This window comes from Artemia sp. Qi Xiang Cuo, chromosome 8 (genome assembly GCF_049724085.1).
Source record: "Artemia sp. Qi Xiang Cuo chromosome 8, ASM4972408v1, whole genome shotgun sequence".
NCBI lineage: Eukaryota > Metazoa > Arthropoda > Branchiopoda > Anostraca > Artemiidae > Artemia > Artemia sp. Qi Xiang Cuo.
In genome coordinates this window covers 51,204,024-51,226,849 of record NC_142801.1, presented here as the reverse complement: position 1 = coordinate 51,226,849, position 22,826 = coordinate 51,204,024, and the positions used below count along the sequence as shown (strand labels likewise).

Below are 22,826 nucleotides of genomic sequence, written 5' to 3'. Positions count from 1 at the left end.
CTTTCGGAAAAGCTGAAGATCAATTTGATGGTTCGAAATAAGAAGGAAGCTAAACAAAGGAATATGGGGCCTCAGTAGGCCCCTTGTTAGTGTTTTAGTGGTTTTGGGTAATCTTGGTGCAAGGTAAAATTTGAGTCGAGGGGCTAGATGCGGGCGCAGAATTTTGCTATACATCTAGTGGAAAGTTGGGGAGTTAGAGGAACGATAGATAAGGTCTTAAGGTACTCCTTTGTTAAACGGACTCTTTTAAAACCAGTCACGAAAACCCGAGGCATTCACTATAGAGTAGGCAATGATAAAACCCGTTTTTGACGTATTAACTGCTATAGAGTAGGCAATTCCCCCACCCCCCGAATGTGCAAATATATACCTTGAATTGGTATATATAGGGGTGGGGTAAAATTCATTTCCGACAAAAATGATTACTATATTTGGAGACATAAAAAAGGGCATCGAGTGGTATGCTTACTTTAATCGTAAGTCAATAATATGAATAACGAAAAATTTACCCCTAGGTTAGGTTAGGCTACGCAATAATATATGCTATGCTTTACCCCCCCCCTCTCCCCCTACTGTGAAAATATATAGCCCAAATTTGTTTCTAAACTATTATATATTCATCCTATTTTATTTCATTAACATTAACCAAACTAACACTATATAAAAGAGTCCGTTTAACATAGAGTACCGGTCTTTAATTGAACCTCTTCAGAAAGAGATGTGCTAGAACAAAAAGAAACACATTTTTAGATTTCTAATTTCAGATTTATTTTAATGGTTTGGTTCGAGTTTTTGACAGTTCATCCCCAGCCCGTCTCTAATGGCCTCATATAGCCTTGGGCTATGTAGAAAGAATAATATAATAATTAATGAGGACTGATTCAAAAACAGACTCAAATGGGGAAATGATTTATTGATACTTGCTGCATAGTATAAAGCATTTTTTTTTTTTTTTTTTTTTTTTTTTTTTTTTTTTTTTTTTTTAGTTTCTTTATTTAGTCTAGGGCTATGTGAGACCTTTAGAGGGGGTCTGGGGAGGAAATGCATAAAACACGAAGCAAACAGTGGAAATAAGTGGATAATAAAATTAATAATCTTAAAATGCGCCTCTTTTTGTTCTAGCAGGTCTCCTCCTGAAGAGGCCCAATTCTAGATCTTTACCGAATGATATTTTTCAGGAATGAGTCCAAAGCTTATATTGAGCCCCAAGAAGGTGTTTTCAAACTTCTATCTCTGCTCCTTCTCTATTGCATGGGAGACAGGAGTCTTAACTTTGATAAAATATGTTTTTCGTTGGTTTTTGTTTGAGACTATTTTTCTTTTATTCTAGATTTTGAAAATACATTTGCAATTATTTGAGCAAAATTCTAAACCGTTATAATTTTTTTTAATTTAAGAAACTTCCAAATTTTGGAAAACTTTATTAATCAGGATTTAGCAAAGTTATGAGATTCAAAATAATTAGTAAAGTATTTTGAGCCGTGTACATTGTTAAAGCCTGATTTATAAGTTTTTTTTTGGTACTCTTTTAAAATCCAGGACACAGGAAAGAAAGCCGGATCGAAATATCAAAGCCGCTATTGATATTTCCGCTGCATAGTGAGATATTGCTCATCGGTGACAAAAATTTAAACTGTAGTTTTTTGGGGTTTATGGGGACTAAAAGGTAGCTAGGTTTGGTTAGGTTACGTATTTAATGTATGCCATGCTTTGCCCCATCCCCCATAATGTGCAAATATATAGCCCAAATTTGTTCAGAAACTATTATATTTTCATCCTATTTTGTTTTATTTCATTAGCATTAACTAAACTTCACTTCTCGCATGTGTCCTGGATTTTAGAAGAATTCCGTTTTTTTGTATAAATGTACCTTAGATTTGGAAAAAAATCTCTGTATTGCTGAAAATCCGGTACTTGTCGATTATTCGGAACACATTCAAGAATTACGCTTAGGTTATATTGCAGAAAAACGATATTATAGCTACAAAAACAGGTGACGGATGATACAATGCATTGGACTTAGACAGAATGCATTAGACTTGAATAATTTGGGCTCTATATAGGCATATTAGGGGGAGGGGTAGGTTTCCTTAATTTTGTGTCTGAAGTATTAGTTCATCATCATGTTTTGTTACATTTCATTCTAACTTCACTTCTTGGGTGTGTTCCAATAACCGACAAGTACCAAAACCCTACTGAACCCATTGGAAGTGGATTTGCAAAATTAGGAGCTGAAGAAAGTCAAACTCAAACCCGCCTCAAATAGGGAAAGAGCTGAGATAGTAGGTTGAAAACACCTATTTGGGGCATATTTAGGTTCCTGCCCTTTCCTGAAAGTTTCACTCACCTAACTCAGCTGATTTCCAAGATAGCAAAAAGCTCCTAGAGGTACAAAAAGGTACATTTTGAATGTGTCCCGCTACTACTTGTACATAAGTCATCAGAGTGATAGACTGATTTAGGCAACGCAGCTACACAGGCTTCTCTATTTCTTCTTTTAGTCCACTCCTTCCCATTACTTTTTACTTCCTTTAAATTGTTGCATTTTACCTCTTGTCCCATTTGTATGCGTATACGTGGGTATACGTAGCCTGCTGGAAATACTACGTTCCCCGTTCCAATTGCATCCATAAACTGTGTTCTAGATTTTTTACTGGAAATTATGTGCAATGGTATTTGGAGCAATTTCAAGGAGTTGGTCCTATTACTGCTACGTGACACGTCCGTTGAACCTACCATCATTGCCAGTTATGATTTCCAACTGGTGAACAAAAATTGCCAAGTTCAATCGTCCGAACAGCGTATCATTAGGGACATCTTGTGGTTGCACTTGAGCATCTCTCTTGAAATAAATTTTTGGAATTGTGGAAAAAAAGAAAATATTTCTTTGTTGTGCAAGTTACATTTTTTGTCCTAGCCGAGTAGTTGGCACGCTGGATTCGGAATCCTCTGTCCGCAGGGCGGGGGTCGATTTCTGGTGTGTCCGGTTTTTTGGTTTGGGACGGGGGTCAGTGGGAGGAATCTAAGCTCAGCCAGAGTCGATCCAGCTCTAAATGGGTACCCGGAGTAATCTGGGGAAGTGTAAGAATAGGATGGCTTCCCTCCCGCATTGCAATTTCTAGCTGAAAAGCCTTACAACGGAGGTCAGAACCGTCGGTTTGGACATGAAGGGTCTAGTGTCGTATCTTTTACTTAGTTTTTTTGTCAGTCATATGTTTTAACAAACCTAAAGAATTACCAAGTACAAAGGGGCTATGATTGTTATTTCGAATTAAAGCTTTTTTTTCTCCATTTACTGATCCATGCTCTGACACTGAAAGCTCCACGGCTACTTGGTAAATCAAGAAAAAGAGTTGGGGTGGGGCAATTCAATATGGAAAAACTATCAAAGAGTGCCCTTTGAACTACGTAGGTACAGTGGCGTACAATTATCTATGCTTTTGACGATAGTGCAAAATTCATTGCTTGGAATATCAGGTTGGCATTTAATTAGGGCAAAAATCAACAATTTTATTAGACGTGTTAATCGCAATTATTACAGAATATCTTGTGACATAATTCACCTATCCTTCTTCAAATGTTCAAATGTCTTCAGTAGATCTAGTAGCAGGAATGTCTGTTTTGAGTTTACATGCTTTGAAGGTAAAACCTATTAACTTTTTTCTCCCTATCGTTTCAACTTATTTGGTTTTATTAGTGTATTGTCTATTTACTAACCACGTGTGTAGCAATTTTGGTTTTGGTTTTAATTTTGGTTTTTTACTTTGATTTTGGTTTATTTTCATGGCATGGTGAAAATTTTGGTTTTACTCGGTCATACCTAGTTTACTAAGGCCTAGCATCTCCCTGTATAAACAGATACCATTAAACATATGCGATGTGTTTCCAATAGAAACGTGTCAATTTGTCGACCGAAAATAAAACATAAAAATACCAAAGAGGTGTGGTCGTTTGTTTTATTGTATTGCAAAACGATTGACACACATACATTCTGTTTTTATTTTTCTTTACAAAGATATTTTAGTTAATAAATGCTATTTGAATAGTGGCAGTAAGTCATGTCTGAGATTTTGATACACAGTTTGGACTCAGTGCAGTGATTATGAGAATCTAGCTTTTGAAGGTTTGCATTATGATTTTGCGAGTAATAAAAAAAGAAGGCCGCCACTGAACTGTAAGCATCGCCAGAGGAATAATTCAAGAAGGACACGTAATGCTATCATGTTAAGGGTCAACCTTAGGGTTGATTCCGCCAGAAGATTCTAAAAAATATTGGTGAATTGCGAAAGAACAGCATTTTGTCACCACGTTGGAATAAAGAAAAAACCAGTTTTAACCTTCAGAATATTTTACAGGTACAAGACACGAAACAGTGCATTGCATTGGTTGCCACCAGTACGGAATACTCGTCAAAGCGAAACAAATTATGGGAGTGAACTGAGTTGTTATAGTGATAAAACAAGTTCTGAACAGTGGACAAGGTCTCGGTCGTATAGAGACGAACCTCAGGGAGAAACTTCGAGTCCGCCTAATAGGACTTCATATCCAAGACTGGCAAAAACGTTGCCATCTAGTGTAGCTCCTCCAAGTGAAAACACGGTTCGCTCTCAATGCCGACAAAGGAGTGGCGTCGAATTAAGAGAGAAGAGGAGGCGTTATAGAGGCATGACAATGGGCCAAAAAGTATCTAGTAAGTGGGCTTTTTTTTCATTAACCATTCTGCGCAATAACCATATCATTATTAATGTTTCGTCGTATTGATAATGTAAGAAAGAATGTGCATTGCATCTTTTTCAAATATGTTTTTGATGGGTCTTTGCTCAATAATAGCATTTACAGAGGGTTATCTCCGAATTAGGTAAGGGAGATGTAGCTTGATTTAGACAAAAAATATGCATGTCTAGAAGGCTGCGTAATCTTTTTTTTTCTTCGTGTAAATCCTGGAAGAAATTTCGTTTTTACGAAAAGCCGAAAAAATGATTTTCGCACTCTTGTAAAACTGCAGAAATTTGGAAGGACTCTTGTTTTGGGCACGACAAAGTTATAACCAAATATTGTCATTGAGTGACATAATTAGTCTTTGTTCAAGATTAAACGTTCCATATATTATAGTTGAACTGGAAAGTTATTGCATCGCTGCTTTAAAAAAATCTTCATATAAAAGTACAACTTGCTCGTTGTCAACATTTCGCATTGAGAGTTTAGCAGACGGTGATAAAGCGTTTTATTCTTGCCTCGAAGGGCATCAGCCCAATTAGAACCGCTTCAGAACTGCCTGGAAGTGATGGCAGATTATTTTGAAGTGGCTCAAAATCATATAGAAGGGTAATTCTATGTCCCCGACCCTGCTTACTTAGTTTAGCTTGAATTGGTAAAATTTCAAGATATTTTACCATCAGCATATATTATTGATATTCAGAGCCATATTTTTTGGCTGCTGCTGAGGCAGAGTCTAATCGAGGGGGCCCGTGGGGGGGGTGAACTTGGCAACTAGGGTTTGAGGAACGAGTTTGGAGTAGCTGGCTAATGAACATAGGAGAAAATGAGTAGGTACTCTGGGGCAAAATGTTTTGGAGCTATATCTTCGTAGAGGTCACAGATTTACTTGAAATTCAAGTATTTTTTTTCGATAATATTTTCATTAAACGGCTTGTATTGATATCAGCAATTATCCTGCGGAGGGGGTGCTTTTGGAATTAGGGGTCTGAGAAATGGGCATGGAAAGTTGTGTAGTTCTGAATGGGATATGATGAAGGATAAAGTCGTATGAAGTTAAACGCCTCAAGCAGAATACAGTTCGACACCCAGTTCGATTTGGGGCCCTAGGGAATGGTTGGGAATGGCTGCTAAAGGTGAAAGGAGATGTGTATTGACAGCTTGAGAATGACTCAATGAAAATTGGGTAGTTTATAGGTGTATTGTCTTAGATGTATATTTTCTAAGAAGCTGAAAGAAAAGACCGGATCATGGGGTGTCCCTGGAGACAAATTAAAACAAAAGATGTGAAAACTTGGAGGTAAGTGTAAAAAGGCTGAGACCTTTATTTACTAGTCTCGACTGTATACATAACTGAAATAAAAAGTAAGGAAAAATTCACCCAAGAAAATACATCCAAAAGCTAACCATATTTTTTGACTGCAGCTTTTGAGCCATTTTCAATCAGCAAACCCCATCCCCGTCTGAGAGTTCGTAAACATTCGCAAATACGATTTTCAAAAATATTATAATGTTGTTAAAATTTGCCTGATATGATATAGATCTGAGGCATGACATTTGAACTATGATAAAATATAATAACATAGAAATTGAGTGTCGACTGCAATATTTTATCCAATCCTTATCTTTCAAATGTGCCAAGTCAAGAATGAGCATGTGACATTGTTTCTCTTACTTTGTATAAGATAAGGTATTATATCAATAAGTAAAATCATTCGTCAAAGTTCTGTGTAAAATTCGGTACTTGTGCATTATACCCACTCTTTTATATACTGCTAGTTTGGTTAATGGTAATGAAATAAAATAAAATAGGATGAATATAGAATAGTTTAGAAACAAATTTGGGCTATATACTTGCACATTGGGGGGGGGGGGGGTGTTGGGTAAAGAAAAAAGACAGATACTCCAAAATGGATTACATTTCTTCTCATTCAAGTAAAAATTCATGGTTTGTCTATTTTCACACTCTTTTGTTTTGGGCAATAACCCCTTATCCTGAAAAAATTCAACTGCCTCTTTTTCTGCCTGGCAAATTCCAAATTATAATTTTATCATTCATTTTAGATCATCCGTTTCACACAACTCGACTCTAACAACTGTTTTATGATTGGGTATCTGTCCCGGTAACTGCTGCGTCTCATTTGACATATAAAAGAGTGGGTATAATGCACAAGTACCCAAAATCCAAATCAGCCCCGACTTTGAAAAATATCCTATTAAATGTTAGTTTTGGGTACTTATGTATTATGCCGCCAACACTCAAGTGCTTCATTTCAGTAGAAATATTGGTACTTGTCTAGAATCCGATAAACACGCGACAGATGTATCGAAGATCGGATAGGCATTTTACCGGGCAATGCATAGACGCTTTAAAACAAAGGGTTTCTAACCCTGGGAACTATATTTAAAGTTTAATTCTTTGGGGTTTTGAGGGAATAAAAGGTACCTAGGTTGGATTAGGTTAGGTTACGTACTAAATGTGTGCTATGTTTACCCCCACTCCCCTAATATGCAAATGTATAACCCAAGTTTGTTTCTAAACTATTAATTTTCATCCTGTTTTGTTTTATTTCAGTAGCATTAACGAAACTTCACTTTTCGCTTGTTTATAGGATTCTAGAAAAGTACCGAAATATCACATATCCTAACAATAGAATATCCTAATGAAATATCACAAAATATGATACTTTATTAACAAAATTATGGAAACTACGGGAGAAACTCGGAAGAGTATAGTCATGTTGTGTCCATTGACGCACTGTTTTGTTTTGGGCAACACTCCCTTATCCTGGAAAAATCTAATTGCTTCTTTTTCAGTCTTTGGCAAATCCCAAATTTTCATTTTAACATCCATGATCAGACACTATTCTCTATCAATACAGATCGCAAACTAAATAAATTTCATACGTGATCATAAAAACTGGTTCTTGTTAGGTTCTACCACTGTATAAAGATAATTAACAGTAAGTTCAACGCAGATGATTTCTGCATCTCCATTCTCGGTGCGAACAAACAGCTCCTCCCACATACTCTTTCATTAGTGGGTTACTGATGTTAGTATGTGCCAGCGGTCCAATTACCCTGGAACACGTAATTTGGCAGAAACTTTCTCAAAATGCCTTTGAACCCAACTCGAGACTTCGAAACCTGCTTGTGATTCCTAAAAATATCAAATAATAGCACTGCACTTCTAATTACCGATTTTTATATATGTATTGAAATATATTAATTTAAAATTAGCGTCTTTAAAATTGAGTGTTCCAACGTTGAAGCCAAATTTCGCGTTCAAGAGATCTGACTTGTCTACCCGTGAAAAGATCTAATGTCGCTTATGGTTTTACGTTATCCGGAGCACTCACACCTCGGTCCGGGTTTTTATAATGGGTGAGATAGGGAACGATCATACTGTACAAACTATTATTTATATACTGTGGGTTCTACTTAAATGAAGCAATTGAGTGTTGGCGGTATAATACATACGTACCTATTTTTTATGATTATAAACATCATAAACAATTAATATACTGTCACAGAGAATTAGTATATAAAGGGAAATCATGGAAGAAACACTATTGTGATACTAAAAACCCATATCCATGGCATTACAAAATCGTTTTGTCTTTTCGTCCTACTAGGCTCCTTGTAGGCTATACGAAGGTAAATGCTTTAATGTTGTTGTTTTTTTAGCTTTCAAATTTTATGAATGGAATATTATTTTTAGACTTCATAGTACGTAAAGGTTTCTCTCTAAGTAAAATGTAGTGGAACCATCTTTCTAAAATGTTGGAACAACTCCCCTCTTGGTGCGATCCGGAGTATAAGTGTAAAGGCCCATTCACAATGACATTTTATTAATACCGAGATTTAGCTAGCGCTACTGTAAACACCTTGACCCCATCCTTCAATCCTACTTCATCTGTGCATTATATAAGACAGTGCAGTCATACAGGTGAAAACGGTTCAGACACCTATTTTTTGCCTATCTGGCAACACTACTCGATCGCTACCTTACTTTCTATGCCTTTGTTCCATATTGATTATGAAGGGGAAATTTCGTTTCATATAATGTAGTAGTACTGTATGTGCTTAGTCTACAGTCAGGGCCGTATTCAGGATTTTTTTCGAGGGGGGGTCATATGGGGGAGTTTACGAAAAAAAATTTAAACGCATCAAAAATTTGTTCATGTACATTTTTACGAGTTGGACAATTTTTTTTTTTGGGGGGGGGGGGTCAGAACCCCTAACCCCTCCCCCTTCTGGGTACGGTCTTGCTTGAAGCCGTCCTTTTTTGTGGAAATGATCCTGTTTTTAGGATTTTTTTATTTCTGGAAAACACGAGGACACAGGGACCTTTGTCTCTGTAAATTGCGTCACTGTTTTTATTTCATTTAGAATTTTTTTTTTTCTAATGAAAGAGAAAGGATATCTCCAAAAATGGAGATGTACTGCATGCTGATCATCTTTTGTCATTAATAGTCCCAGTACAAAAAAAATGTTAGAACATTTAATGTTGCTTTGTTCAGATACAAAAATATGCAAACAAAACAAAAGAATTTTATTGAAAGCGAAGGATTTAATGTTCTTGACACTCAGTCAAAGGTATTGAACGAAAACATCTGTTGATCGGACCCAAACTTGCATTTAAGGTAGACACCCTTGAGATGCAAAGCGTAGCAAGGTTGAATAGCCCGTTCGTTTAAATATGCCTTTCATTCAGATATGGTTAAAAGAATTTCTGCCCGTGATAATGCACCTTTAGTTCTAATTAACGCTGATTTATATTCTGATATCAAATGTCTGCCGAGTTGGCATTAAATCGCTCTCGGAGTTAAAAAATTCTCTATGATCTTCATTTACCTTCAAGCATTTTTTTTGCTTTAAGTCAAACAATCAGCTTTTGAATTATGTATCAGTTTCATTTCCTTTTTAAGTAGCCTATGTGGGATCACTTAATTTTCTTCTCTCACTTTTTTATTGTAGGATAGATTTTTTATTCCGTATAAACTGTCTTCTAAATGGAACCAAGAGACTAGGCAAAGAGTATAGGTAACTTACAAGAGTGGAAACTGGCGCTAGCGTCGACAAAAAAACTACTAATGTCATCTAGCTTGTGGCGCTTGGCATTTTTTCAAGCTCTGTTATCTTTTTTTAGGAACTAAGATCAGATACTTATTACAACCCTAATTTTATCAATTACGCTAATGAAATTAATTAGTCTTATTATTACACTGATAAAAGCCGCGTTTTCAGACACTGGGTCTCAACGCGGGTTGGACGCGTGTAGTGCAACAAGCGTTTTTAAAATGTGGGTTCTACCACCAAAAAACAGGGATAGAACCCGCTCTGTTGAAAACGCCTTATGGTAGGATTGAAGGCAAGAATTCAAAAAATGTATAATCAGGACTTTTAAACCTATATAGACTCCAGTAACTTTGAGGTTTAAGAAAAAAAAAAATCGAATCAAGAAGTACAAAGATATTTGATCGTTAGTTATGCTTCAGATTTTCATTGATTTTTAATGTTTTCCATAAAGATAATTCAAATTTTATAAGCTGTTTCTATTGTTGCATTTCAACCTTATCTTAAAGAGATGCATAAATTGATCATATTGTGAAAGATTGAATTTATGAATAGTTTTCAGCCCAATGACAAAGGCCACAAAAAATTGAACAACAGATCGTAATGAACAAAATTCATTAAGTGTAAACTCAGGTTTGTAGTTCACTTTTAAATTCTAGCGCCAATTACTGTGAACCCCGTGTTTGAACTTGGTACTAAAGCAGGTTCCAGAATCAAGAAACCCAGGTTTGAACACGACAGAAACCACGATGGCTGAAAACGGTTGATAGCAGAGCCCAGACCTCTGAAAACGAATGGTGCACAGCTGGGTTTTAACCGATGTTGGAACATGGTGCCTGAAAACGAAACTAAAATAAACACCAAATGTTAGATGACGTTGGTAGTTTTTTTGTCGATGCTACCACCATTTCCGCTCTTAAAGTTACCCATATCTTTGGGACTGCGCTCAATTTGCTTCATGTGAATTAGAAGGCCAGGAAGAACCGAAAATATAATTCGTTGTAAGAGTAATATTAAAACTAAAACAATTCCTTGGATGTGCGAAGTCGTTTGCACCAACAATCAGTAATTAGTGACCCCTTGAATAGACAAAGACATGTGATGACCCATGATAAGTTCCAGCAATAATTCAAACAAGTTTAAAAGAGGGGTTCAGAACCCAAGCTAATCTGGTACCCGTATATTGATCAGAATAAATATAGACGTCTGATGATTAGGTTAACCAAGTTGTACCACCAGTTTTTGCTAAGAATTCATAATTGTTGGATGTTACTTATGTGTTTTCTAAGGTAGAAAAGACAGTTGCTTTTTGCTTGCATGTATGACAGATAGAGGTATTTGGTTTCTGTACCTAACTGAAGGAACTATTTTTTTTAAACTATATTTTTATGTTTGCTGTAAGCCTGTACCACTGTATATATAATTAGCAGTATGACCTTCCCCTATCTCACCCATTATAAAAACCCGGACCGAGGTGCGAGTGCTCCTTAGAACGTATAAACATAAGCGACATTAGATCTTTTCACGGGTAGACAAGTCAGATTTCTCTTGAACGCGAAACTTGGCTTCAACGTTGGAACACTAAATTTTGAAGAAACTAATTTTAAATTATTTATTCCAATCCATATATGAAAATCGGTAATTAGTAGTGCAATGTTATTATTAGATGTTTTTAGGAATTAAAAGTAGGTTTCGAAGTCTCAAGTTGGTTTCAATGGCATTTTGAGAAAATTTCTGCCAAAATACGTGTTCCAGGGTAATTGGACCGCTAATGGCAGATATATATATATATATATATATATATATATATATATATATATATATATATATATATATATATGTATGTATATCATGGGCATAGGCAGCATATTGTCTAGGGGGGGGGGGCCGTCGATAGTGTGATAGAGGGGGAGATGAAGTTATGTCGGCATGGGCGTACGTAGCATCTTGCCTAGGGGAGGGGGCAGTCACTTCTGTGATGAAGGACGGGGGGAGCATAAGTTATATTGGCAGTTCACAAAACCTTACATTGTCAGCAAGTTCTATCATACTTATGAAATCCTTATTAATAAGTAATCAACAAAAATTATAAATCATCAATATGCTTCAGCATATTGATGCATGTCCAAATATCGGAACCGATATTTGGACATTTCTGTTTATTTCCAGTTTTTTCAACCATCTACCTTTTATCAACTGCTTTTCCAACCATCTGCTTTTTCAGCCATATTTAATGTAAACTTGAAGGTCTAGGGGGGGGGGCAGCTGCCCCCCTGCCTCCCGCTCCCTACGCCCATGATATATATATATATATATATATATATATATATATATATATATATATATATATATATATATATATATATATATATATATATATATATATATATATATATATGTGTGTGTGTGTGTATTTTCTTGGATAGGGCTATTGTGGCAACTTTTACCACAGCAACCAAAAATTAGAACCCAAGTCCTAAAATTGGTCTCAATCAGGAACCCTTATCGCTATCTAAACTCACAAAGTACAAAGATTTTCAAACAGAGGTGCTTATTCTTTAAAGTTCAGGAAAGGTCTGCCCATTTCATACCAAAACATTGATTGAAAACGAAACTAGTCTTATCTCGGCTCTCGGCCAAAACAGGTAATTAACATTTTTCAAGCTTCACAGGAACTACAATCTGAGAAAATAAATATAACGACGTGAAAAAAAAATGATAAACCATCCAGTAGCGGATCCAGAGGGGGGGGGGAGGGAGGTGCCCCCCCCCCTAACCTAGTCTAAAGAAGTGTAATTTACCTAATTAACGCAAGTTTGCAATAATTAAACTTGCTCCTAACGTAAGTTTATCGGATCAACCCATTTTTCGCACCCCCCCCTAAAAAAATCCTGGATCCGCTCCTGAAACCATCAAATCTATTCCACCAATTATTAGAAGAAAAAACAATTCCTTATTTTCACAAATTTCATCAACCCCCGCCCCCGGTTTTAGAAATCCTACATAGGCCAATCAGTTAAGTCCACTGTAAATAAATAATATATTAATTCATAATTTGTATATAAATTAAGTCATACCTGTGAGATGGGACAGTTGCAAACCACTTGGCTGGCTCACCAAGTTTTTTTCTGCTTTTGCAATTACGAATAATACAATTTCGAACCATTTCTCATTGATTGACGCATACACACTAACCCGCTAATGCATGAATAAGTGGGAGGAGCTTTTTGTTCGCACCGAGAATGAAGAGCCAGAAATCATCTGCGGTAAACTTACTGTCTAATTGTATATACAGTGGCCTGTACACACTGATAGCATGACGAAATTGAATTTCTAACAGAAAAAAATCAGCTAGAATTAATTTCCCTTAGAATTTATTGATGAAATGATAATTGAATGGGAACATATAGTAAGGGAATTAAGTACATTATGTAAGCATAGTGCAAATAAATGCACTTCGGGTAAAGAAAAGTAGGAGCTATAGAATTCAAATCAAGTTGCCATCAAGTCATGGCTAATTGGAGAAAAAGCCAAGACAGATAGTCTGAGTGAGAGGCAAAGCCTTTTTCAGGATTGTATAAAAATTATGTCATTTTCACTTGTCGGTAGATGGTCTATCATCCATCCATCCTAGGGCAGAACTAAGGTAGATAGTCATAGAACTAAGGGATGATCGAGATTTTTGGGATGACTCATGAAAATGTCCAATGGACTTATATGCAAAACAGGGGGCTGAATTTGTTTGGACTCACAGGCGAACAAGTGACCTAAGCCTAATAGGCTTGATCTAACCCCCAGGACAATTTCCAGGAGAAAAGCCATTGCACTTATTAATAAAATATAGATATAATGTGTATATGAATACAATAGATATGTGTATGAACACAATTGTGCGAGTGAAGTCATCATACTCAGGGTTGTCTGCCGGTGAAAAAAAAATCACTAGATTTAAGTAATTTTGTGGTTGGTTTAGTGATTTTCTTCAGTACTCTAGTGATTTATGTGCTGATTTAGTAATTTTTTACTTAGGCAATATAAAAAATCGCTAGAAATAGTAATGACCAGGGGTGGCATCCCTAATCATACTGATTGATACACTATAGAGATAGAGGTTCATTTTCGAATGCTGAGTAAAATATTCACTCAGATTTGAGCCAAAAGATCCTGGACTTTGTGCGGCAATGGCTTTATGTGAGAGAAAATCAGTCAAGTGCCAGCAATAAGAGGATTCGTAAAGAGAAATCCCTCTCCATACTGAAATTGGTAAAGCTACGCCAAAAATACAAAAAAAAAACTGCATTTTCGACACCTTTTTTTTAAGGAATCTTATTTTGCAAATCCAGAAGTCTTCCTTCGTGGATGGCTTCGTGGATAACAAAGCACGTATTAAACAACGCATTTCCTGTCTAGAGATTGCATTTTTGAAATAAAGGAATTGAATTTTTAGCTAAAAAAAAAAGAAAAACTAGAAATAACTTCCATTAAAACTTATTAGAATCCCCCCCCCCTAACCCAGGAGAACTACTACGTAGGCTCCTAAGGAAAATATAAATACAATTATGCAAAAAAAACATCTTACTTATTAATATAATGCAGAGACAGTGACGATTTGTATGGAAATTTTACAATGTTCAGTAAAAGCAGAGACTTCCAAATATTTATTCATTTAATCCGAAATGGTAAGTTGTGAAGCTTTTCGTGAAGATGGCGTACCGGTATCCCTTCAGCTTCCAACTTCTACACGCTGCTACTCAATACTGAAACCTCTAACTGTTATTAGAACACAGATTACAATTGCTTGACTATGTTCCTGTCTTATTTTGATACTGGGTCAGTAATCTGTCCTTAAAATACATTTTCAGTAATTTCCACAGTTTACCTTTGCCATGCTTCTCCTTTTGTCTGTATCTTTTCAACGTTACTTCTTTTTTTTATTGTCCATTTGTTATTCTATTCATGTGATTTAAATGAAAAGTACATAACTTTATGCTACATAAAATGGAAACACATGGTAAACCGTATCAAGCATAACGAACTAAAAAAGCTCATGACTTTGATGCTAAAAATTAATCGGGAGAAGGAAGGCACCATCGAATTTGGGGAAACATGGAATTACCCTCCAGTGAAAGTTATCTGGAACACTTTGATCTAATTTTTAGTCCACGTCTTAAAGGTTCCGAAATAAAATTTGGCAGGCTCGAAATTTTGGCCATGGTTCTTGTTTGAATGACGTGTTTCCAGCTGTTGTAAACGGAAAATAGATATTAGGCTGGTGTAGACATGCTTTATCTTGTCACCCGACTGCTTTATCACAACTCATATAAATAGGATTCTTCAGTATTAAGTCTGTATGATATGTTTGGCTTGCGTATTATCCATTCAAGTAAAGACAATCAACACCACATTGTTTCAAGATATGATGAAAATTGGTTGAAAAAAACCTGTCATAGAGACATAAAAATGAAATATACGAGGGGGTCCAGTAGTTCTCCAAACTTATCAGAAATTTTATAGGGATAATTATTTCCATTGATTCCCCCACCTTGTCTACAGAGCTGTTCCTAGGGTTAGTGGTGCCCGGAGAAAAATTGATTAAATTGCCCCCCTCCCGGCTCAAATATAAGAAAGAAAAGCCTAATCCAAGTGAAAATTTGATCAAAGGAGGCGCCACCACCCCAGCCACAGCACCCGGGGCAGCTGCCCCGGCTGCTTCCCCTTTGAGCGGCTCTGCTTGTCTTCTAAACGCATTCCCGTGAACTTAAAGTGTATATAATTTTGACTATTTCAGTGCAGGGCGTCCTCAAGAAGGGATAACGCCATCTTCATCTTACCTCGTTGGTTCTCATTTTGTGTTTTGATGCATTTCTTTCGAAAAATGTCTTCTTTTTTTAAACTTGTTTTTCAGACTTTAAAATTTAGTGTGTTCCTAATTGAGCTTTTTAGAAGGAGTTCAAATATATAACCAAGAATTCTTAACAGCCACAATTTATTATCATATTTTTAGAATTATTATTTATTTCATCATTGTTCGATGTTAATTCTTTATCGTTCATTGCTGTTTTATTTTTCAGGCGGTGTTCGTTCAATTAGTCGCGAAGGTGGCTCCAACCTCAAATCAACCCTGCCTCGTGAGCTAGGTCAAGACCTCGTCAGACCTTCACGATTAGATATGCTTTTGGATATGCCCCCTGTTTCAAAAGAAGTACAAATTAAACATAGTTGGAATCCAGATGATAGATCATTAAATATATTTGTCAAGGTAAAATATTATCGCTAAAAGCTTCGTCATACAACACTAATAAAGACTAATTTGAAAATAAAACCACAAATATAGGGAATTGTTGCACCTAAATTCTCCAAAATAAGAGGCATTACGGATTGTCCTAACAACATAGAGGTATTAATTGAAAGAAAAGTATTAGAAGGCACTAGAAACTATATAATGCACTGCTAGCGAGGGCTAGCTATGCTGTTGGCTCCGTTTGACTGGAATGCACAAGCAATTCCTTATTTTTATGCAGCATGCTACGTATTAAACGAGTCACTAAACGATATTTTAAAACTGTCACTACAGAATATTATATAGACACTTACACATCAACAAAACAGATATGTGTTTACTCACTTTCAGGGACGAACGTAGGGAGTGTTGGGTCCGGATTTTTCCCCCTCCAAAAAATCCTAAATTGTCTTGAAATTCTTGGCTCTTCTTATTCAAATTGTAATATAAAATTTGTTTTTATTATTTGTTCCTTTGAAAATTTGTTTTTATTCTGAAAAGTTTGTGATTGCTCTAGATTGGTAAGACATAAATATAATTTTTGGGTACAAGCGTGGGTATTGGGTAGGTCTAACCTGGCGATAAATCTGCAGTAAGAGGTGTAATTTTGTTTAAAAACCGCTTGCCTGGTTGGTGTGAATATTGATAGGTCTTCGGGAGTGGTGTCAATTGACGAAAATGTTGAGGGCACAGGATTTTTTTTATTTATTATTTTTTTTTTATTTTTTTTTTTTTTTAATGTATATACAAAAGTAAAAAGAATGGCAGTGCCCTTTCGCCCTTGTTTTTTTTTTTTTTCTTTCTGGGTCCTTAGTACAAATCTCTCGGGGTAATTGACCCCCCCTCCCTCCCCCGTTGAGTACTTTGAAGCGTTACATATCTTATTTACATCATTTTGGTAAGGAAATGACCCATTTTTCTTTTGTCGGGCGGCCAAAGTCCTACGCTGCACGACTGAGAGACACTAGTTGTTGTCCATGACGCTTATTCCATGTACCTTTTAAGAAGGTAGTGAAGTCCCCACATCCATTACTTACGTTTATATAGATCTTTCTAATCATTCAGTTACAGATGCAAAAAAGTTCAAATAGGGATAAAATCCTTTTAATAGACAGTGTTTCACAAACAGTGATAGAAATTCACAAAATCCCAGATATATCGGTGACCATATGCGACTGAAATATCTGGTATTTTCTATGATTTTGTATCACTGTTTGTGAAATACTGTCTATTAAAAGGATTGTATCTCTATATGAACTTTTATTTATCGTCATGGAAAGGCAGTGTGGTCTCTGAAATTATCCATATCTTCTGTAGCTTACCCTTGGGTCATATGGTTCCTCTTTTCCTGATTTTTCTCCAGATAAAGCTAGAAAAGAAGTTAGAAAATAATTTCCGATATCGAATAGAGCCAATTTATTAACATATGCGCCGTTTCCTGCAACAAAATAAACACATACAAACACCTTGAGCATAACTAGCGGAAGCGTCTGGAAATTTTGTTCGCACGCGTGTTTCTCGCAATCTTTGGTTGTCTGGAAATATCCATAAGGAACAGTTATACAATCTATTTGCATGCCGGAACCTGTAGAAAATAGATTTTTCGCAGGGGAGATGTCGGGATGTTTGTTTTGATAAGCTCTGGCTTTAAGTGCCTTTTTTCTGCTTATTTCTATTCCAGTAAAGAACAACGTTCTTGGTGTTTTATCAGCTTGATCTGAAGGTTTTCTCTAAGATATGAAAAATAGCAGGTCTTCTGGCCTCCAATTTTTACACATGCACACGTCTTAAAATAACAATCCTTGACGGGGGAGCTGTCATGAGGTAACTAATGTTTCCATCCCTTCTTCTAGTTTATGTATATTGAACAAAGCCAGGAAATTTTCTGAAATTGATATCCTAAGTATCTCATCACTATCATCATCATTTTGTTTATAACCCCTCACAAAAAAAGTGGGCAGAGCCCAGAAAAAGACAGAGTAAAAATCGAGAAAAACAAAAAAGAAACACCAGAAATAAAAACACATACTTTGACAACTACGAATAAGGGACAAACATAAATGACCAGCTTAGGCTTCAGATCATAGGCACTAAAGTTGTCATTCTTCTAGAGGAGACTGGGGCTCTAGTTTGAGTCTAATATAAACATAAGTGTACTAAAAGGAATGTTTGTTAACACTGCAGATTCTGTTAAAGAATTCACAATTTGAAATTTTTTTCAAATTATCTCTTTTTCTTCTTTTAGTGACAGGGATGTCTTTGGTGGGCTATTTTTTGATTGCAAATTTGTATTATTGTTTAAAGTTTTTTCTGTTGGTTTTCCTACCCCGGGGGTCTCCATCCCCGGATCTGCATGAAACTGGTGTGTATGGTAGGGGAATAGGCTATGAAATTTGCCAGGGGGATCCTCTTATCTTAAATTGAGATTGCTTCCCCCATCCAATTTTTTGCGTTTTACTCAGCGAAACAGTTATCTCCAACTCAACTGACAGGAGTTAGGTAAATTTACCTCGAAACCAACAACAATTTCTTATAACCCTATTGAATATTTTGTATTCAATTATATAAATAATATAAATATTAATTAAATATTTAATATAAATATTATTATAATAAATATTATTAAATATAAATATCAATTATATAAATAATATAAATAACCCTATGCTGTATTTTGTACTAAGTCACTTGTTAGTTGCCAAGTGACCAAAAAATAAACAGGTCATCAAATATCCGATTAAATAAACAATTTAATAGGTCAGGAGCTACGTGGAATTTCGCACTACCGCAAACAATTATAGGTTCTTCTTCAATGTGAAAGTGTTGTTTATTTTATTTAATTGTTTATGATTGTTAAAAATTAAAAGTTAAGGTTGTTGTAACTAATTGTATTAATAAAGATTTACCTTACATTACTGACAAAGTGAATTATTAAAAAGTAAGAGCTTGTGCGCATATTTCAGTATTCTTTGAATTCCTTTTTTGAGTTCGCCCACATAAGGAAGACAGCCTTGATAGAGCAAACACTTTTGCAGTTATAGGTTAGGCTGTAGATAAGTAAAGATCAATTATATTTTAAACCAAAAATACGGCCATGTAAACAAAAAAAGCGCAAATTGTATAAACGTACATCAGCGATCTCTACTCTTCCAAATACCTATCACAATGAAAACACTTAAATGAAATATTACATGTATTTAATAAACTAGGATTTTCTTTAAATAAACCTTCCCAGATACCTCGCTATTCTGCAGATAAAATATGGCGACATACTTTTTAAGATATCTGGAAGTATCAACTCAGTTTTTCCGAATATACCTTTGCATATCGTAGAGAGCCCCTGTCATCAGCTCAGGCAGTGCACCAAATCATCCTCATCTTTCCAAAGTGGGCAAGTATACTGTCTTCTTTGCTAATTCTTTCTTTTTAATATGTTTTAAATTTTGCGCTAATTGGAAGGCAATTAACCCTGAGTTCCAACCAAAAAGTGGGAATATATAGCTGGTAAATTGAGCTTAAGGTAGAACTCGTACCCATAAACTACCTTAACATCCTTCTAGAATTTTGACGTATATAAAATTTTTAACATTTGATTTCCTAGGATCATTTTTTATTTTTCTATATTGCAATTGAATTTGGCAACTAGCATGGGCGCCCACAAGCCGAATTTTTCGGGGGGGGGTTTACCTGGTCTAGTCGGCACTTCTAATGCTGTATAATAGAAATCTCAAAACAAAAATTTAAAAATATAAGGCAGCGTCATTCAGCCAGGGGGGCTCTGCCCCCCGTATGGGCGCCCATGACAACTATGCAGATCTATTGCACAGTTTTTTCTCAAGTTAGATTTTTCCAGTGTCTTCTTTTCGTGGAAATAACCTTAAGTGGAGCCCGAAAATAAAATTAAACACGCTAGTTTGATTCTTGTACAATTTGTAGTAACAATAATTTTTCTTTTGTGGATAATAATGGTTACATTTGGTCGTGGGGATTGCACAGCATAAACACGTTACTATGGTGACAACTCATCATGATAAGTCAATGAAAGAAAGGCCAGAAGGATGGAGAGAGCCTAAGGGGGAAGGCATTAAAATTATAACTTTGAAGACGTTAGATCATGGAGATAATGATGCGGACGATGACCTCAGTAACGTTTAAGACAAGAACTACGACTTTATTGACTGCGATGATGATGGCGTCGGAAACAGGCGCAATGGCCGTCGTTGTCCGTAAATATGACCACCGTTTGTCATCGTTGGGATCACCGTCGTCAATAATTTCCTCATTCTTGTAATCATTTGACTTATCTAACCATCATGGCTACCACCGTTGCCGGCGTCATTTATGATCAGCTTCGTTGACGTCATCCGGAGTGTCTTTGTCCTCACTAAAACACCTAAAATATTCCCCTATAAAGCTCCATCAATCTCGTGGCAAGTTGTCTCCATGAATTTTGCGGGTTGACTTAAGCGTGCACCACTTTTTTGAAGTAAATTCAGTCTACCTATTACTGTGTTTTTTTTTTTGTTTTTTTTTCGTATTGGGTATATTACAGTTAAAAAAAATTAGATGGCAGAAACAAAGACATGACTTATTTTTAATAGTAGCGTATTCCCATCAGCCTCATTAGCGAATTATCAACAACCTCAGTACTTGGGTCATAAAAGAGCAGGTTGAGTTACTTGGACATGTTTCTTGGATGGACCAAGACGATATCCCTGTAACAATTCTTCTAAGTAGCCCACAAGAGTATGAGAGAAAGGTTGTGTAATTCAGTTTAAGGTGGGGTAATAAATCGATTCCTTGGATTTCTTGGGGGTGGTCTAAGGAGAAGCTTTCAAGGGTGGGATGGAGGAGTTTTTGCCATCGGTATGATACAATTAAGTGTTTTCTCAGCAAAACCCGATACTTTGGTAACACAGGTAAAAGTTACGTGCGGTTCAGATGATGTTTTTCTATGGGATTGGGGTTGACACTGCAAAAAGTAGTATTTCGGTAAAATATTCGACGAGTTAGTAGTAGTAGCTGCGTTTACAGTGTAAGTGGTAACTGAACAATTGGTCTGATGCTATTAAGTGCTTTTCTCAGTAAAACCCGTTACTTTGGTAACACAGGTAAAAGTTACGTGCGGTTCAGATGATATTTTTCTATAGCATTGGGGTTGACACTGCAAAAAATAGGATTGAGGTAGAAAATGACTTCTTTTTTTCATAACTCTGTAGAGGCTTCCGAGGGTCCGTGGGGAAATCAGTCTTTCATCTCTCCCTCTCTGATGTGGATTGTTTTCTTCTTATTTATCTGAACAAAGGGATGAGATTGCCCCTTCCCAAATGAAAAATCGAAAAGAATGGGCTTACATTGCATTGTTCTATGTCTTAGACCTTGTCTCCTAAAAAATGTTCTCTCATAATGTTTAGATCTATCTACTACTGTGTCTACAAATATTTCACTTGATAATACTTACACAATAATATATTATCTCCCCCTTCCTAATGTGGATAATTCTATTCTTACTATAGCTGAATACAGGAAAGAGATTCTTCCCCTCCCCAAGGGAAACGTCCAAAATTGTTACTTGCGATGCACTGTTTTCGTATTTTAGATGCCCCGATCTCCTGGATAATCCTCTAATCCCTCAAGGGCTGAACCTCCTACACAACTATATCTACAACCATATCCTTTGATGTTATTTTAAGATTAGATATTATAACGAAAAGTGGTAATAATTTAAAATCCCAAAATGGAACAGTTGGTCTATTTGACTTGTTATATAGTTGCTATAGATACATTTCCCAAGTAATTAATATGGGTATTTACTTTTCAGGAAGACGACAAATTAACTTTCCACCGACATCCAGTTGCTCAAAGTACGGACTGCATTCGTGGTCGCTATGGCTACACAAGAGGCCTTCATGTCTGGGAAATTCATTGGTCAACACGACAACGGGGAACTCATGCTGTGGTCGGTGTTGCCACTTCAGAAGCACCCCTTCATTCAGTTGGATATCAAGTACGTTTTTTTCAGTCAAGAATTGTGTAGAACAAGAAGATGTAGAATAAAGAACCGTTTAGAACAAAAATCGCCAACTGACCCCATATTATTTGTTTTCGCAATTTGTAAAAAAAAATGTAAATAAATACCATTAATACCAATCGTTTTGCGCACAAACATAGACTGTTTACATTTTAACTCATCAATGAAAAGTTGTCAATAACGGGCGATTTTCTTTTGATCCTTAAGCAGATCTGGTTCTCAATCAGTCAATATTTTTTGCTGGGATTTTTCAAAAATGGATTGCTGATATTTTTTTGTAAAACTTTAATTCATAGATTGTCTCTCTAACGCAAATTCTACTGATTTATCTATCAGTTTTGCTTTTCTTTTATTTGTTTCTCAAGATATTTAGCATTTTCTTCTTTTTTTTCAAAAATATTTGATTCTCTCTCTCTCAAAAATGTTGATAAATTGCGGGAAAATGTTTCGTTTTATAGTAAAACTGGTTCTGATAAACATAAAATGCATTTGAATTTCAGGCCAATATTTAGCTAAATTTTTCCTTTTGGAATAAAAACTCGTGTTCTAGTGATTAACGCTTTGGAGTGGCAACCCTGGTTATGAGTAATGAAGAGCATATTATTTAGACTTCAAAAACTGAACATGGCTATTATTATGCAACGGCCAGTCTGAAAAACAACTAAGGTATGAGAAGTTGATAAACATGTTTTGGATGTCTATAAAGCAAAGCATGATTTG

General features: G+C 35.9%; 1 protein-coding gene across 3 annotated transcripts in view; it reads left to right on the top strand.

The window, feature by feature from the left end:
• Positions 1-22,826, top strand: part of LOC148949533 (protein gustavus-like) — an 87,514-nt gene that overhangs the window by 47,597 nt on the left and 17,091 nt on the right. For all 3 annotated transcript variants that reach the window (XM_089093561.1, XM_089093559.1, XM_089093560.1), the window contains exons 2-4: positions 4,356-4,690; positions 15,867-16,054; positions 21,897-22,082. In XM_089093561.1, the coding sequence (XP_088949687.1) occupies positions 4,666-4,690; positions 15,867-16,054; positions 21,897-22,082 (399 nt within the window). In that variant the 5' untranslated portion in view covers positions 4,356-4,665. The remainder of the gene's footprint in view (positions 1-4,355; positions 4,691-15,866; positions 16,055-21,896; positions 22,083-22,826) is intronic.